Source organism: Oncorhynchus clarkii, chromosome 17 (genome assembly GCF_045791955.1).
Source record: "Oncorhynchus clarkii lewisi isolate Uvic-CL-2024 chromosome 17, UVic_Ocla_1.0, whole genome shotgun sequence".
In the NCBI taxonomy this organism is placed as follows: domain Eukaryota; kingdom Metazoa; phylum Chordata; class Actinopteri; order Salmoniformes; family Salmonidae; genus Oncorhynchus; species Oncorhynchus clarkii.
Window position 1 is genome coordinate 35798982 of NC_092163.1, and position 19610 is coordinate 35818591.

General features: G+C 42.7%; 1 protein-coding gene across 1 annotated transcript; it reads left to right on the forward strand.

Annotated features, from left to right (window-relative positions):
- Positions 1 to 243: 243 nt before the first annotated feature.
- Positions 244 to 9569, forward strand: LOC139370749 (keratin, type II cytoskeletal 8-like). The gene is made up of 9 exons (XM_071110437.1): positions 244 to 2796; positions 4061 to 4269; positions 4542 to 4602; positions 4721 to 4816; positions 6273 to 6437; positions 6755 to 6880; positions 7036 to 7256; positions 7438 to 7484; positions 8707 to 9569. The coding sequence occupies exons 1-9, from the start codon at positions 2317 to 2319 to the stop codon at positions 9159 to 9161; spliced, it is 1860 nt and encodes a 619-aa protein (XP_070966538.1). The 5' UTR covers positions 244 to 2316; the 3' UTR covers positions 9162 to 9569.
- The last annotated feature ends 10041 nt before the right edge of the window (positions 9570 to 19610 follow it).

Below are 19610 nucleotides of genomic sequence, written 5' to 3' on the forward strand. Positions count from 1 at the left end.
CAGGGACTGCAAAATAAAGCTTAGTTTGTTAGTTACTACCTACTTACTTACCTTTATTGAATCCCATTGGGAAAAGGGTCTTGTTTTCCTATTCAACAAGCATGACATTATTGCATTTATGATTTATCACAAGGCAAAAAACAGCACAGTGGTTTACATACACATTACAGTCCACTCCGAATGAGCACTAGGGGGACCCAGCCTCAAGCCATGCAACTCCAATCCGGCATAACTGAAGAGGGTGTGGCAGTCTAGGTGCAAACGGGCAGGCGTACTTGGACCCGTCCAATTGTTTTTATGGGATGCTAAAATCGTTGCCCTAGTGTTGACTAAACTTCAGACACAGATGTAGGTGGCAGGAAGATGCCTGTAGCGCAATTATGCAACCCATATCGCCACGCCCTTAGGATTATTCGGAACAGCAGCCCCATACAACTCGAGGTCAACCTCTCTCTTTCTAAAGAGGGTCTGTTTCTTCTCAGCGGCAAATCGTTGTCTTCTGCCCCTCCAACCCTCACCCACTCATCGCATGTACGTGTTTATCTCAGCACATTCCAATCTTTATGTGTCGCATTTGAAGACCGACGCACACAAACCAAAACATCTCTCGTCTCTGGAGGCTTCGGGGCGAGAGGGTCAGATGTCAAAAGGGTGTCTCTTAAATTTACTTCAGGTCTCTGACAATAGATGAGGAACACAGTGATTTCACCCAGAGGACAAGAGAGATTTTATCCCATATATGTCAGTTATTAAGGTCGATAAGATTCGAGAAATACAGCTGTTTTTGTTTGTTTAGTGATGACTGTGTTGAACAATAGGTCATTGGTCACTTTGACAAATATGGTAATGCTTGAGCCAGATAAGGCTCCAATGGTGTAAGCTCTTCACAGTGCAACTTTGGGACTGTTTACAAATGGAGTTAAAGTTTCCAATACATGGGATAAACTGAACAATGCTGATTTACTACTCGATCAGATCAGTCAAAATGACTCAAACAAATGAAATGAAAAAATTAAATACTATATCATTTCCCCCCAACTGACTTCACTGGGGTGAGTTATTGAGTTCATTGCATGACAGACCTTATTTATCTCTTCAACCCAGCAGTTCAATTCTGATAAGCCTTTCCCATGGGTTAACATGTGTTACTTAGCAACAAGCCTGTAAAACACCTACACAGCCACGTCCACACACATGCTTCATGTCTGGGTCAACAGTCGACACCGCTGCTCTAACTGCTAACTATTAATCAACCGAATCGCATTATTCCCATTGAAGTACAGTGTGTGTCTTATTCTAGTCAATCACAGTGTCAACACTAGAAGAAGTGAAGCCCGGAGGTAAAGATACAGTATATACCGTACTTTAAAGAAATTGGCAGGTACAAGAACGACAACTTGTACAGGATCTGACTTCCAGGTACAGATGTCTGGCCAGTATCTATAAAACGAGTGCTGATCTAGGGTCAGATCACACCTGTCCATATAATCTTTATCCATTATAGTCTAAAAGGCATTCCTACTCTGGGACACTTTATGAATACGGGTAATTGACTGCTTTTCGTGGTTCAGGGGAAAAGGGTGTGTATAGAAGGCCTGGCTTACAAGTGCAGCCTGTCTGTGCAAGATTCCTTGGCTGCTCATTGGTCATATTGAAATATGCCTCTTGATTTTGGGAGAATATTACTCATGGAATATCTTTGCACTATATACAGTATGTTAGCTCACTAATACAGAAAGTTACTTTTTTCACATGCAAAATGCCTGCTGCAGCAAGGTACATTGTTAATGGTGACAAACTGTTCATGATGATGCCAAGCACCAAGTTCAATAGCAATCATATAACAAGAGCCCATTCCCAGAACTGGACTTTGTTTTTGTACAATTTATTAGGAATTTTGAAGAGGTTTTTCATGATGCAAAGAATGCATTCTGCACTGGTCAACTGCATTGAGACTCTAACATAAATACATTATTATACGAATAGTCAGAATATCATTATGACAGCACATAATGCTGCAAATAAGGAAAAGCAGCTCCAATCCCTGTTATGTAAGTTTTGTACTCTCTCAAATTCACTTTGTGCGCTGTAAATGTGTAACATGATTATATTCTATTACCTCCAGCATTCCTCCATTCTGCGCTCCCCTACTGCATGCTAGCCAATCATAATGTCCCTCGGTCCCTCCCCTTTCCAGATAAAAAGAGGGCCAGGGAACAGTGAGCTCCATCTGCACGAGTCTCTCTCTCTCTCTGCAGCGAATCTCCCAGGCTCTACAGACCACCTACTGTAGCACTTGCTAAAACCTAAGTCATCATGTCCACCAGAGCTGTGAAGAGCACCAGCTACTCTTTGAGGTCCTCCTCTGCAGGCCTGGGGTCTCAAAACTTCAGCAGCAACTCCAGCAACGGCTATGGCGGCGGAGCCAGACAACAGAGCTACAGCGTCCGCAGCTCTTATGGGGGTGTTGGCAGCAGCGCCGGGGGTGTGGCAGCAGGTGGCTATAGGGTAGTTGGGGGGTACGTGGCTGGAGGGACTGGGCAAAGAGGGGGCGGGATGGAGTTTGGGTATGCGGGCATGGGTGTTGGCGGTGGTATGGAAATGGGGGGTGGTATGGGGATGGGGGGTGGGAAGATGACATGTGTGGGTCCCCCTCCGATCACCGCTATTCAGGTGAACAAGAGCCTGCTGGCCCCCCTGAACCTGGAGATCGACCCCAACATCCAGGTGGTCCGCACCCACGAGAAGGAGCAGATCAAGACCCTCAACAACCGCTTCGCGTCCTTCATCGATAAGGTCAGTTTCTCATGAGTTCCAATCACACCAGAGTCAAATGCATAGTGCATTCCAAGTACTTTCACACACTGAAGCTGTGAACAGTGAACAGTGAAATACCTGACCCATGTCTGGTTTGTATTAACTTGGCCTTTGGGAAGGGGCAGATTCTCTTGTGATTTCGGTTATCTGTTAAGGATTTTTTTAAATGTTAGCTATAACCATTGTGTGAAACATTGTGCACAAAACTGAACGTACATTGTGAACAAAACTATGGAAATAGATTATATGACTAATTGGGCCCTATTTAGGCATGCAAGAATATGAAATGCAAACTTGGTTATCAACCGAAAACCCTCTTGCCCTGACCCTTTTACTGTAAAAGAAAGAGTGGAAAGATGGGTGGAGACAGAAATAGGGCCAGAGGCACAAGATGAGGTTGGTTGTATGAATACAGAGTTTGTTGTTTGGAAACCCCTTCTAGCATTAGCTACTGACTCTTAAATCCACAAAACGATATGTGGGGACACTTTGTTGTTTGTAGATTCTGTAGGCTACTATAGATTTTCTTGTTCACAGGATCCTCTCTGCTCAATGTGCCATTGTGGCCCACACACTCAAACAGGACATGGCAGGTTCACTGTCAGAAAAATCAGCCCATTCCTGCACGGCTTATCAACTGTCAACTACAGCGATTACATGCTTCAAGGGTCCCTTATTTGTAAAGAATCAAATAATTTAATTTCTAACTGTCATAAATCAGTCCTAAAAACATAATTGTCATAAATCAGTCATAAAACATAACTGTCATAAATCAGTTATGTTTACCGCCAGATTAACATTTGACCACTCGTCGACCACTCCTCCACACCTTAGCGATACACACCTCCTCTGTTCTCTCCTCCATGCTTGTGTTTGAGTGGAACCCCACCCAGGGGCATGAGGTCAAAAAGCACTTGGAACAACATGAATCATATGTGTAACTTTGATTGAGAAAGAGTGCCACATCGTGCTGAAACACGGTACTCTGCTTCAATGACACATTTGTTTGTTGGCCATTCTTTAGTCTATACATACATTCACACGTTTGCTCCATCCATTCATTTATAGTATATGCACATTAATTCATACATGAATTAATCCATCCATTCATTCATTTGTTTGTTTGTGCCTTCCATCCATCCACCCTTCCTTTCTCTCTCACTCGGCCATCCCTTCCTTCCTTCATCCTGTCATTCACAAGTTTCAGTCAATGACACTGACCATTTCCCTTTTGTCCCTGCAGGTGCGTTTCCTGGAGCAGCAGAACAAGATGCTGGAGACCAAGTGGGGTCTCCTGCAGGACCAGACCACCACCCGCTCCAACATCGACGCCATGTTTGAGGCCTACATCTCCAACCTGCGCAGACAGCTTGATGGTCTAGGCAACGAGAAGATGAAGCTGGAGGGGGAGCTGAAGAACATGCAGGGCCTGGTTGAGGACTTCAAGAACAAGTGAGTGGGTTTGACATTAAAAGTTAAAGGGGTAGTTCACCAAAATTGGATTATTATTGAACTACTTTCTTCGCTTAAAAGTAGTGTAAGTTGTATAGTTCTATTTAAACCATTTTGACTAGGAGGGACCCACATCTGAGTCTCAAATACAGTGTTATGATTTCAAGGAACTTTTCTTTTTGATTGAATAAATCTTTAATCCTAAATGTTCTTTCACTTTAAGCTTGTCAGCAATGTTTCTTGTTTGATTGACGGGCTTGCTCTATTCTCAGGTATGAGGATGAGATCAACAAGCGTACCGAGTCTGAAAACAACTTTGTTCTCCTCAAGAAGGTCAGTAGACTCAATAATTCTACAAGCCCCTCCCCTCATTGTTGCTTAACCACAACTTTAAAAAAATAGAAAAGTAGAAAAGTACATGAACCAGGTATGTTCTGCTATGCTTTCTCAGGATGTAGATGCTGCCTACATCGTCAAGACGGAGCTGGAGGCCAAGCTGGACTGTCTTACTGATGAGATTGAATTCCTCAGGACTATCTATGACGCCGTAATGTACCATGTCTATATTGCAATGGGAGTGACTGACAGAAAACATTTGAAAGTCTAGCTCAGAGATCTCCAACAGGTCAATCGCAAGCTACCAGTAGCTACCAGTAACTCAAAGACCACCCACAATTCTGAAAGTACATGCAATTTTCATGTGTTCCACTGCAAAATGTCATAAGCAATTCTCACAAGTATCACACTGCAAGCTCCCAGGTACTATTTAACCAACGAAACTTGACGTTATCCCACCCCTGGTTAGCCAATATTAGCTTACAAAGCCAAACCTAAAACAATATCTGGCAATTGATTCCCAGCGTTATTGTTCCTTTCCGCCTGTGTGGTGCGGGTATTTGTCTATCACTCTGTGTGTAGCCAGTCGGCTCTTTTTGTTGAACATCGGGAACCGAATCGCATATGTGAAAGAGCCGTTCATTTGGCTCCCTGATTAGCGTACTTTTACTATTGCTTCATTAGCAGCTATCAGTGGATATGTTACAAAAACATTATTTGAGGATGATAATTCCTCAGTGCAGGAACAATATAGTGAGGAGAGAGCTTAATTCAGTTGTCACATTTTTTTTTTGCAGGCCATCTAATAAGTTTGTCAGGTAAAAATGTTTTGAACTCATATTTCACAATCTGACATAATGGTAGGCAATGTTTTAGAATTTCAATTAGAGATTTACTATTTTAGGTGAATCGAGCCAAATGAGCCGGCGCACAGAAAAGACTGAATTCCATCACTAGAGCCAGCTGATGTGATAACTGTCTTGTGCGTTGACAGAAATACTGTTAATGGAAAAGTAGGCTTACCTGGCAGAAGTGTATCGTGAGAAAGTTCGTCATTTGTATCTGTTATTTTCTAATTTTTCCATGAAACGAGCAGCAACAGTACAGAACCATCACTAGACAGACACATTAGATGGCACACTAGATGCACAATTAAAGGTCCAGATGCGCAATTAATGGGGAATTACACTCAAAAATACATTTAAAAAAAAGTTTATTTAAGCAATGATATTGACATTTACTCAGAACATTCAATTTCAGTGTTTCTCTATAAACAATTGTAATTTTAAGAGTTAAAACCCCCCAAAAATATAAAACCAGGAAAAATATAAAACAACATTTTGCAAATATATCACTGACTTCATAGTGGCCCCCTAAGTGTTTTTTGTTAACCATCATTTTACCAGGTATATTGACAGAAAACGTAGTGTACTACTTTCTCTTGTACACTAAGGACCCGGGAAAGAGTTGCTTAGGAGAGGAGAAGAGAAGAATGTACCTATTTGAAAGCGAGAAAAACATGTGTAGCTTGCGACATCGTAGAAAAGGTTGGAGACCCCTGGCCTAAGCCTATGCTGTAGATTCCATTGGATTTTGAATACCTTGTGTGAAGAGTAGATGCTTTCTGAAATCTAAAGGCTTCTCTCCATCCTCTATTGGTTCTTCAGGAGCTGCGTGAGCTGCAGGGCCAGATCAAGGACACCTCTGTTGTGGTGGAGATGGACAACAGCCGTAACCTGGACATGGACTCCATCGTGTCTGAAGTGCGCGCCCAGTACGAGGACATCGCCAACCGCAGCAGAGCTGAGGCCGAGACCTGGTATACGCAGAAAGTAAGTCCCTTCTCCCGTGAGACCCCTGAAACCATTCTCGCCATCCTGACCTTTCCGAGATTCAATACTGGCTATGCTCCAATGTCCATACTAGCATATCACTGAGAATGGATGCCCAATGCCTAAACGGCATGCTAGTGTGGATAGGAGTGGAGGCTGTTGAGGGGAGGACGGCTTATAATAATGGCTGGAATGGAGTCAATGGAATGTCTCAGGTATCCACACTGCTAGCTAGAGGCTAGCATTGATGGATGACTTCACTGTTATGTCTCTATATTTTGGCTGGTGACAGTAACGTGATTTTGTCTCTGTAACAGTATGAACAGATGCAGGTGTCAGCCACCAACTATGAGGACAATCTGAAAAACACCAAGGTAGAGATCGCAGATATCAACCGCAAAATCATGAGATATCAGTCTGAAATTGACAAGATGAAGGGTCAGGTGAGTGCCACATTACGTCTCTCAGTAAATATGTATCTCAGTGTATTTTTATATAACACCATTGGTGTGCCTAGACTGTCTCTCCTATTCAGTTGTACGGTAACCAACATCTACCAATAGGAACATGCATAAAAACATTGTTTGCCTGAAAACAGCGCGGCCACCTGGAGAACCAGATCGCTGAGGCGGAGGAGCGTGGTGAGCTGGCGGTGAAGGACGCCAGGCTTCGCATTATTGACCTTGAGGTGGCCCTGCAGAGAGCCAAGCAGGATATGACCATGCAAGTACGCCAGTACCAGGAGCTGTTGAACGTCAAACTGGCCCTGGATATTGAGATCGCCACCTACAGGAAGCTGCTGGAAGGAGAGGAGAGCAGGTACGAGACTTGAGGCCATGTTCTTATTGATTAGTCACAGTAAGTAAGGAGGAAAGCATTCAGGCATGAAACTCTAAGATTAGGAGAATTTGATGATGACCAATGAGTTAATTTGCTCACTGAACATATCCCTCTCCTCTCCTCTCCTCTCCTCTCCTCTCCTCTCCTCTCCCCTCCCCAGGCTGGTGAATGGAATCAAGTCGGTCAACATCTCCAAACAGTCTTCTTGTAAGTGAATGCCCTTACATACCACAGCTATGCTGTTTCACCTGTTGCTTAATACTTATTAATGTACATCACAGAAGGTTCGTCGCACCTTAATTGGGGAGGACAGACTTGTGATAATGGCTCATGATATGGGTGTCCATAAGAGTCCATAAGAGGAATGAGTGGAAGGGTATCAAATACATTAAACACAGTAAAAGTATTTATCTTCAACACGTAATCTGTAGATTCTATTCGATTAGATAGATTGAAATTGTACGTTAAACATCACAGCATAGTTGAAAGATATGTGTTGTGTAGAAACACGAAGTGGGTGGCCAGCAGAGATAGATGGGCTGAGGGAAGCTGAGGGTTGGTATGTGGAATTGGAGACAAGTGGGAGTGGAGTTGCTGTGTGAGAGAGAGAGAATGATGTTCAAAAGATAAAGGGGGAAAAAAGTCTAAATAAAACATAATAAAAGTACATTTGAATGACACTAAGTGGCAGTGTTTTTACAACTAATGCCGGTTTGCCTGAGGCTGATGCCGTGCAGGTGTTTGTACACATGCATATACACACACTCTCATTCAAATAAACACATACAAGAACACAAGCATATACAGTTGGCATTGCTGTCATGATTTCAGTTGTCCTTAATATCCTTTGTTTTAAATGTATTATTATTATTATTATTTTTGCATTGTTGTTTGCTGTTTTCTTCTGTCTTTTCCTTTTTTCTCTTTAGTTCATTCGCTTGGTTGTTGGTGCATTGTGGGGGTTCTTGGGGGTGGGGAATGGAATGAATTGTATTATAACTTTTTTTTCTCTTCGGGGGGGGGGGGGGGGCTGTGGGAGGGGTTGTTGAGGGACAGCTATTGGGTATTGGGGAACTGTGGGGGGATCTCGGAGGGTTCGGGTTTCACAAGATTGTGATCATGGAAAAGGAAACCATGACATATATGTTATATCACTATCATGCACACGCACCCTCACACATAAGGATGACTCTGTTGCGGAAAGACTGATACACGTTTGGTAGTGTCTTGATGCTGTATTGTTTGTCCTTCATGTTCTAATACCTTAATGTTACTGCTTCCTTGTGTTTTTTGTAATAAATAATCATTTAAAAAAATCTATAATAATGAATCAAAATAATAGAAATACATTAAACACATGTACATTGTACATAAATAACACAAATCCATGTATACTCCAATAACCCAACATGTTAATTTCCACTTCTAGCAACGAACTACAACTCTTACCCCCTGGAAAGCAGTCGCACCACTAGCTATGTCAGCGGCTCAACGGGGGGATACAAGGTCAGCAGCACCAGCTACGGCAGCAGCACTTACGTCAGTGGCCATGAGAGCCGCCATATAGGCAGCAGCTTCGACCTGCCTGGCAGCATCAACCTGGTAGGCACTACCAGCAGAGATGTGGATACCAGCATCAGCCTGGGAGGCGCCAAAGGCACCAGCAGAGACATGGATGTCAGTATCAGCCTGGGAGGCAGCAACAGCCTGGCTACTAGCAGAGACATGGATGCCAGCGTCAGTGTCAATAGCAGTTCCACTGTCACCAACAACAAATCCCAGACCACCTTAGTCAAGACCGATGATGCCGAGGTGACCTCGAATGTGGCTTCTGATGCGGCGTCCAACCATGCCGAGGAACAGGCGGCTGAGAGCGACAAATGAGGAGATTTCGTCATCGCGGGCGACCGAGTAATTAGCATACTGTGGATCTATCTGTCGCAGATATATCTCCAACCTACCTTTCACCCTTCCACTAGTTTCACTTTTCTAGCCAGGTTATTAGTGTATTTACCTGCTGAACAGAACAGTGACATATCAAACAGGCTACATATATCCACCTGGAATCACAGGCAGTCTAACTGTATCCTCAGTCTAACTGTAACTTTTTCTACCCACAAAGGGTTTGTTTTAAAATGGTAAATGTGAAAGGTTGGGGGTAAGATTTCCCTTAAAAGGCCCCTGAAAGTCGACCCCTAGTGTCCATTCGAGTCACCAGCAGGTGTCATTGTGGCACATGTTTCTCTCTCTGCTTGCTCTGAGACCCATTAAAGTACTTGGAGAAAAAACAAACTCTTTATGTGCTGTGACATATTTATTCTATGAGTGTCCATAAGAGTCATTTTATAGGTGGATTCTGTTATTCGCACACCAAAAGGGACAATTTCATGAAATGTGTCCATGTCATTCAACAACAGCATTTTCAAAGTATAGAATGAAGATTCTATAGTTGTCAATGGAGACGGGGGAAAGATCAAAACACGAAAAGGGACACGTTTGTATAAGAGATCAGAATGATAGACAGAGGTTTATAATAACAAGGAGCATAGCATAGCAGAGTGCAGCTGCAAAAATGCAGAAGGTGATCAAGCCATCAGTCTTGATAGACAGGTACTGGCCTGAAGCATGTCACTCTCCAACCTCCACTTGTGCAATCAACCAAACACATTCTAACCACACCCTCCATAGACACACGCGACAACACAAATCCATCAGAAAGACATGCGCGCACACACAGGCGCATGGATGAGATCAAACACACACGAACACAACATGTAAATTGTTGGTCATGAGCTGGAATAAAAGATCCCAGAAATTCTCCATACGCACAAATAAAGCTTATTTCTCTCAAATGTTGCACATACATTTGTTTACATCCCTGTTAGTGAGCATTTCTCCTTTGTCAAGATAATCCACCTGACAGGTGTGGCACATCAAGAAGATGATAAAACAGCATGGTCTTTACACAGGTGCACCTTGTGCAGGGGACAATAAAAGGCCACTCTAAAATGTACAGTTTTGTCACACAACACGATGCCACAGATGTCTCAAGTTTTGAGGGAGTGTGCAATTTGCATGCTAACTGCAGGAATGTCCACCAGAGCTGGTGCCAAATAATTGAATGTTAATTTCTCTACCATAAGCTGCCTCCAATGTCATTTTAGAGAATTTGGCAATACGTCCAACCGGCCACACAACTGCAGACCACGTGTTATCACGCCAGCCCAGGATATCCACATCTGGCTTCTTCACCAGCAGGATTGTCTGAGACCAGCCACCGGGACAACTGTGGGTTTGCACAACTGAAGAATTTCTGCACAAAATGTCAGAAGCCTTCTCAGGGAAGCTCATCTGCCTGCTCGTTGTCCTCACCAGGGTCTTGACCTGACTGCAGTTCGACGCCGTAACCGACTTCAGTGGGTAAATGCTCAACTTCGATGGCCACTGGCACGCTGGAAAAGTGTGCTCTTCACGGATGAATCCTGGTTTCAACTGTACCAGGCAGATGGCAGACACAGTGTATGGCGTTGTGTGTGTTAGCGGTTTGCTGATGTCAAGATTGTGAACAACGTGCCCAATGGTGACGGGGGGTTATGGTATGGGCAGGCATAAACTACGGACAATGAACACAATTGCATTTTATTGATGGCAATTTGAATGCAAAGAGATACCGTGATGAGATCCTGAGGCCCGTTGACGTGCCTTTCATCCGCCGCCATCACCTCATGTTTCAGCATGATAGTGCACGGCCCCATGTCGCAAGGATTTGTACACAATTCCTGGAAGCTGAACATGTCCCAGTTTGTCCATGCCCTGCATACTCACCAGACATGTCACCCATTGAGTATGTTTAGGATGCTCTGGATCGGCATGTACGACAGCGTGTTCCAGATCCAGCCAAAATCCAGAAACTTCGCACAGCCATTGAAGAGGAGTGGGACAACATTCCATAGGCTACAATCAACAGCCTGATTAACTTTATGCGAAGGAGATGTGTTACACCACATTAGGCAAATTATGGCCACACCAGATACTGACTGGTTGTCTGATCAACGCCCCTACCTTTTCTTAAGGTTTCAGTGACCAACATATAGTGCATTCAGAAAGTATTTCCGAATTTGACCACATTTTGTTACGTTACAGCCTTATCCTAAAATGGATGAAATAAAAATAAATGCTCATCAATCTACACACAGTACCCCATAATACAAAGGGAAAACAATCTTGGTTTCATCAGACCAGAGAAGCTTGTTTCTTATGGTCTAAGAGTCTTTAAGTGCCTTTTGGCAAACTCCAAGCCGGCTGTCATGTGCCTTTTAGGCCTGATTGTAGAGTGCTGCAGAGATGGTTGTCCTTCTGGAAGGTTATCCCATATCCACGAGGAACTCTGGAGCTCTGTGAGAGTGACCATCGGGTTTTTGGTCACCTCCCTGACCAAGACCCTTCTCTCCCGATTGCACAGTTTGGCCGGGCGGCCAGCTCTAGGAAGAGTCTTGGTGGTTCCAGACTTCTTCCATTTAAACATGATAGAGGCCACTGTTCTTAGGGACCGTCAATGCTGCAGAAATATTTTGGTATCCTTCCCCAGATCTGTGCCTCGACACAATCCGGTCTCGGAGCTCTACAGATAATTCCTTTGACCTCATTGCTTGGATTTTACTCTGACATGCACTGTCAACTGTGGACCTTATTTAGACATGTGTGTGCCTTTCCAAATAATGTCCAATCAATTGAATTTACCACAGGTGGACTCTAATCAAGTTGTAGAAAAATCTCAAGGATGATCAATGGAAACAGGAAGCACCTGAAGTCAGTTTCGAGTCTCATAGCAAAGGGTCTGAATACTTATGTAAAGAAGTTATTTTGTTTATTTTTAATACATTTGCTAACACTTCTAAAAACCTGTTTTTGCTTTGTCAATATAGGGTATTGTGTGTAGATTGATGAGAATGTATTTTTTTAGATACATTTTAGATGAAGGTCTCTCGCTCTCTCTCACTCTTAACATGGAAAATGTGTCATCATGTACTGTCAGAGTGAGTTAAGCACAACCAACAATTGCGCTCATTAGTACACTGGATCCACAGTTCATTCTGCAGCCTCTGACAAGCCCAAACTGGGCCTGCATTTGACATTTCATGTGACTTAGCAGTGGGAGAAACCAGAGAGACCAATTAATGCATAATGATGAATCCTGCAGTATCTAGTATTGTCATCTTTATAATGCTAAATGTTTTAAGGTCATGCATTCCTGACGACTTGTCAAATGTCAATGAACGCCACTGTTTACCTGCGTTTTTTTTCTCACAACATTTGTGTGTATTCCACAGATTAATTTTTTTGTTATGACTCGAAACAAGAAATATTTCAACACTGCACAACATGCTTTGCGGTGTACTTAAGGGCTTATTAGATTCCTCTAACTCAACTAGAAACTGGCATAAATCATGCACTTGTAGTATGCCAATGGAATAGTTAATTTCTGTTTGAGTTGCGTTTGCCACAATGTTTGCAAACAACGTTTGCAAACAATGTATATTTACATTTTATTGCAAACAAAGTGATGATAGTTTAATTGTAAAATCAATATGTAGGATTTTGTGTTAAGCACATACACAATGGATTTGATGTGTTTTAGGGTGGAGGGGGGCACAGGTTACACAAGAGGTGTTTAGGGCAGTGGGGAACAGGTATGTGCCTACAAAAAGTGGGTGGTATCACTAAAGCTGGGGGGGGCAGGACCAAATTTGGGAAACCCAGCTCCAGAGTACAACATATAAAGTACTCCATTTTACCTTCATTCAATACTCATTTCAGGTCAGTAAAGTTTTATATGATTTCCTGTGCACTGTGGCCTTTAGCACATGCTAAAGTACGCATTTAGAAAATGTTATGGTATACTGTACAATTCATGCAGGCGGAGGTGAAGGACAGGGTTAGTTCTCACTACAGAATCTTGCATCCTTCTCAGAACACATTGTTCCAGAAGATTCAGAGTTGATCACCCTCTTCCATTGCGCTTTGAGAAGGACGAGAGGAGAGGGCGCGAGCAATCAAGGAACGTCAATTGAAGAACCACTCGATGACCACGACATTCGAATTGCAATTTGTGTATTCGACGTGGACCATCATACAAGCCGCATGCACGCACAAACTCACTTTAAACCACCAGGCTCTCAGCTGGCTATACCAGTTTACTTTAACAGCTGGGTCAAGAGCCTGTTATCGATGGTGTAACAGGCCCTAGGATGACAATGGGCATACTAGGGCCTGGAAAACAGGCTCGCTACATACAAGGGGAGCTGTCTCTTAGTCCATAATAGGTGGACTAAGTATCACTAATTGCAATTTGTGTAGAGATCATAAAAGACATGTACTAACTCACTTTAAACCTTCCATTAAATTTCCTTGCCAACTTCTTTTTGTCTTGTAGCCAACTAACTCGTTCATAAATCTATGCCTTGTCTCAACTTGTGCGCCAATCATTTAGCATTTCCACTTAACTAACAACTGCGTGTGGCGGTCTACTAAAGTCATTGAGTTACACAAGGAGCAAGACATATGTACAAGGCCATTAAATTGTAAATCTTGTTTAACAGCTTTATTTTAAAGCATAATATGACATACTGCTGGTAATTCACTGGCAAGTTGACTTGCATCATCATAGCTCTTTCGATGCCTCAGGACACGACATAAATCATACAATGACAACTGCTTTTTAGAACTTTGTAGGCTGCTTGCTGTCTTTTTTTCCATCATGCCTTGTGGCTGTAGTAACAAGTTTGCATTCTTCCCCATGAGTCCACTGACATATGACGGAACACAATCGGCTGAGCCGTTGGAAAAATATATGTATTTTACATAAGCTGTTGGATGCTTGGCAGAGGTGTGTCTCATTCCAATAGTGTGGGAAACGAAACGAGCAGGTCTTTTGACTGCTTCTATCTGATGACCTTGTCCAAAAACGTCTTGCAGGCGTTAGTTAGCACCATGCTATCATTATCACCATCAAAGCTAATACTAACGTGTACCTCAGAAATGCATAGCCAAAGGTCTATTACAATTCTCAGCATGTATCCCATGTGCAGGGGTTGAATGACCTAATAGAAACACCTGTCTAAACTCAGGCCCTATTGCTGAGTTGCTTTTACAATACTCAGCTTATGTACAATATAAGCTTTTGAGGATCGGGGCAGGGTCCTTCACTTAGCAAGCTGGTGATCAGGTGAGAGGTGACAAGGTTTTCATTAAGTGTGGAATCAGATAAAAGATAATCGGAGGGAGGCGTACGTTGGCCGAATGAACAAAGGATAGGCTGGTTGTTTTCCTTTTCTCTTGGTTCTTGACATTGTTGAACGTCTAGTCTAAACCATAGTCCGTTTGATCGCCTTATGTCAGGGTATCAAATCAGTGATTTTGAGTTGTAGAGATCAGCGCTTTCCATTACGTTGTGAGTCTTCCATTTAAGATGTATGCCATTTGGGTTTCTGCAGTGGCCCTGCAAATGAAATCAAAGGGAATTATGTTCAATGGGGCCGGAGTTGAGATTAGGTTGCTAGGTCGATGCTTTTGCGTTATTCTCAGTAATTGTTTTGTCACTGCATGATGTGGTCCTTTGCAAATCCCACACATTGAAACAAAACAATCTGATTTAAAAGCAACATGTAGCACCAACACATAATGCACAAGTGATAAAAACACTTTCTGCAGGGGTATCAGTGGAAAACACATTCGTTTTGACATCGATTGAAGGGTAAAGTTTGGCCTTCGCCTAAAGCATGGCCCAAAAGCATGGATGGTCAGACAGACTACAGTACGTAACCTGTCCTAAAGTGAACTGGTTCAGCCTGTTAGATGGCTGGTCCAGTTCACTTTGACAGCTAGTTCAAGAACATGTTTTCTTTGGTGTAACAGGCCCCAGGTTCACTACATGCAAGGGGAGCTATCTCTTACTCCACAATAGGTGTGTCATTTTAGTTGGATTGAGGGAGCTAGACCTCTGCAAGCAGATTTGTGGAAGGCTTCAAGGAACATGGGTCAACACTGTTCTTCTCACCAACTCCTCTCTTTCTACGGTTTTCCCTGGAGCATGACATGCATTTGGTTGGGTCTCCGTTCTTAGGGTTAAAACAAAAGCGAGCATAAAAGAATTCAACATACAAGTGTCTCATCACAAAATATGTTTGAACAGCTCTGTTTCTCTCTGTGCAACTCCATCCGCCCCAAGTGTCAACAAACAAGGCCTAGGTTGAGGGCAAGGCTAACAAGCAGCTGTGGCCATACCCTATATCCTGCCTATCGTGGTGATAAGGAGGACATGAAAGACATTTCCCCTGCCCTCATCATCCCATTTCACAACCATCTCCATCTCCTAAACAGACCAAGGCACAAGTAAAGCATCTGATAACAACCAGACTGTGAGATAAGGTTTATGGCATTCTTTGCCCATTACAATGTGGTTGTCATCCGTCTTGTCTCTTCAATTATATTATACAACATCTATGCATTGCTCTTATACAAAATACTGTACATATCTATCAGTGTGTGTGTGGGAGCTTATACCTTCCAGATGCCCGAAACTGTATTCTTGTTACAGATGTCAAGTCAAGCTTTTTTTTTATGTTGACCTCTGTGCCCTTTTCATTCATGTTGTTACAATGCATATGCTTCCCAAACAAGTGCCAGATGTCAAATATTACAAACCCGATCACATTATGGAAACATCTTAAAATGTGTTGAGAAGATGTGCTTGGACATGTCAAGTCTTTGGCAAATTCACTCAGACAAAAGATGAATCGGATTGTTTGCAGCCCATCGCTTGCATCCCTTGCAAGCGTTATCATATCGATCTGCCCCACACAATTGGAGCATGCAGAGTATCTGAGTGTCAGTCACACACATCTCCCACGCCTGCCCCCCCGAGAGGATTGTGAGAGTGCGTGTCCAGTATAGTACCTGCTGCACATACAGTGCAAAAGAGTAAGATATGTTTATGTACTGTACTGTAAATTTCAGCAGTATTTTTTGTTTATTCAAACTCTTGTTGAAGCAATGGTTCCCAAATGTTCCCACAACTTGAGAGAACGTTCCCTTAAGAATGGACTCTACCCACACACTCACACAGACATCCCAACACACACATACATTGCACGCGCACACATGCATACTGATGCCACACACACCATGCTGCTACTGTCTACTATCTATCCTGTTGCTTAGTCACATTTGCCCATATTGCAGCTACACGGCTCCCTCAATTACGTCGTAACTACAACAATTTTGGTACAGGCTAGTCCTAAATTAGTGCCGAAACCGATTTGAGAAAGGCAAAGGTACTTTTGATTCATAGACGATTCACCGGTCGCAAACTGTTAACATATCAAGTTACATGTTTGCAGTATTGTATTCATTCACACATTACAGTACCTGCTTGCTAGTGTTGTTGCATTTACTGTCATGTCTGCAAATATTTTTTGCAACTACAAAACTGATTATACAGGCGCATTGCATATTTTACATGCTTGTACACGTATGACATTCCTTTACCTTCATTAATCAGGTAGTTGATGGGCTTAGCACCAGTTACAAAGGGTAATGTTGTAACGGTTTTCTGGTGAAAGAGAGGCGGACCAAAATGCAGTGTGGTTAGTTTTGTACATCTTTAATAAAGATGAAAATACAACAATCTACAAAACAAGAACCGTGAAAAAACCCGAAACAGTCCTATCTGGTGCCACAAAGACAGGAACAATCACCCACAAAACCCAACACAAAACAGGCTACCTAAATATGGTTCCCAATCAGAGACAATGACTAACACTTGCCTCTGATTGAGAACCATATCAGGCCAAACATAGAAATAGACAAACCAGACACACAACATAGAATGCCCACCCAGCTCACGTCCTGACCAACACTAAAACAAGGAAAACACACAAGAACGATGGTCAGAACGTGACAAATGTGTAATGAAACGATTACATTTTTTGGGGGAGAACATATCTTTGGGACCATCAGGCAACGTCCTAAAAACTTCTTTAAGGACGTCCCCAGAACAAGCTGGGAACTAAACAAAAACGTCCGGGGGACCATGACACAATGTTTCAAAAGTCCTTCGACACAGGAATGTTCTTGCAACGGTCCAATGAAATGTGTCATTAATATCATAGAACAGTAATACGTTCATTAATACAATATATCTGAGCTTTTTTTGCAGGTGCATGGTAACAGTTGAATAAAATGAGAAAAAAATACGAATCCCGCACACCTCTCTTGATAGTACCGCTGCTTTTTAATAAGCTTTACGTATCGGCCTCATGCCTTCGTCAAAGGCTCTGACGAAGGCCACGAGGCCGATACGTAAAAGCTTATTAAAGAGCAGTGGGCGGGTTTCTTCTTTTTTTCTCGGCTAAATTCAGGTTGACATGAAGGGAATCTTTTCCTAACCCACATCAAACTGGACATGGAAAATGTTCTTTCAACGTTTCCACGAAACCTGTCGAGAACATTAATATCTTATTTTCTGAGAACATGGCAACCATGTTCTGTGTATGTTTGGTGGGATGTTGATGGAGTGACCTTATAACCCTCGGAAAACTGGACTCATTCGTGTTCTTGCAACGTCCCATGAAAGGTGTCTAGAACATTATTATGGGATATTCTGCGACCATGGTAACCATGTTCTGGGTAAGTTCTGTTTGACATCAAGGGAGTGTTCTTCTAACTATCTAGCTAAAAATGTTCTCCGAATGTTTTTGCTAACATAGAATGTTCCCCCAACAGATGGAAAATGGGACACTCAAACATGAAGGGAACATGAAGGGAACATTCTCTCTCACGGGCTAAAGAAGAAGAAGAACTGTCGACTGGGGTCTACCCACCCCTCGTAGACTGTTGTCAACACAGGAAAACAAACCAGCATTGTGTTTTTCCATTACATTATGGAAATTAAAGCTGGCCACTGTTAAGTTAATCTGGTCCATTGCATGTATGTATTCAATCAAACACAAACTTTTCTGTGTCACTGTCACATCCATTCTTTACTCACTGGCTTAGACTCTGGCACAATAAGGGCACACCCTGACCTGGTTAAGGGCACTCCCAGCAGGTACGGTATAGTCTCCACTCACTGAGGTTAATCATTTTTCACTCTCCCTTCCCACTGCCAGTCAACTACCCACATGGGGCTTTGTGTCTCTGTGCCAATAGGGCTATTAAGGGTGGGGATGTGTGTAAGGGATGGTGTAACTATGCAGTGCAGGGACACACACGCACACACACACACACACACACACACACACACACACACACACACACACACACACACACACACACAGGCACGAACACACTCAGATAGACAGGGAGGGGGACCTCCATATATGGAGTCAGTACATGAATGAGACATTATCTCAGTGAGTACTGGAATGACTGGATTTATAGCTTTGGAAACACAGACATAGACAGAGTTGCGAGGGGAGAAAAACAACAAATGGTTTCTCTGACAACTCTCACTGTGTGTGTGTGTATGTGTTAGAGAGAGAGAGAGAGGGGCGGAGCACAGTAAGCTATCTTTATGCCAAGAAAAGGTTTTAGACTCTGTTTTTTAACTGAACTCAACAGCACAGTCTGACATATTTTAAATGCAATTTAAATACATTTATATTTGAGTTGTTTTGTTGTGTTGCGTTCAAAACACTTTGCCATAGTTTCCTTGCTAATTAAGACCAGGACAAACAAACCGTGAGAGTACACATGCAGTGCAATGCTATCAACAATATGCTTAAGCATCACAAAATGGACCCTAGTTTCACAATTACACCAGTAGTTGAAGCCATATTTGTCTGTTGGCTATAGACATGAATGAAATACAGTATTGGATATATGGCCATAAAACCTTGTCTATGGGGCTGGAGTGTAAAGTCTGTTGCATGCTTCCCAGTCGAAACAGTTTGCACATATATTCTGATGGACATTTTGTGAAGTTTTTGTCCGTTATTGGTGTTTGGCAGTTTTTTTGGGGGGGGGGGGTTCTAGAAGCAAGTCGAAGTTCGGTAGCCAAAGTCTATGCCCATTTGTCAATGATTGGTCAACAATACTGTTCTTAGTAGGTGTGGGAACTATGGAAGGAATTCTTCAATGAAGTCTTTGTTGTCATTCAACGAGAGATGACTCGTTTTCATGCACATTTTTTCACTTGAGAAATACTCTACCAAACATCTGAGTTAGATGTAAAATGACAGATTTCTTGAGTAATCTTAGATTCATACGGACTATTTTTGAGGAAATGTACACTGAGTGTACAAAACATTAGGAACACCTGCTCTTTCAGTGACA

What these genes read in the sequence shown, in the direction of transcription:
- LOC139370749 (XM_071110437.1), top strand. Translation starts at nt 2,317, where the DNA reads ATGTCCACCAGAGCTGTGAAGAGCACCAGCTACTCTTTGAGGTCCTCC. An exon ending in AGACCTGGTATACGCAGAAA is followed by an intron (nt 6,438 to 6,754) that starts GTAAGTCCCTTC and finishes TCTCTGTAACAG; the next exon opens with TATGAACAGATGCAGGTGTC. An exon ending in CTGGAAGGAGAGGAGAGCAG is followed by an intron (nt 7,257 to 7,437) that starts GTACGAGACTTG and finishes TCCCCTCCCCAG; the next exon opens with GCTGGTGAATGGAATCAAGT.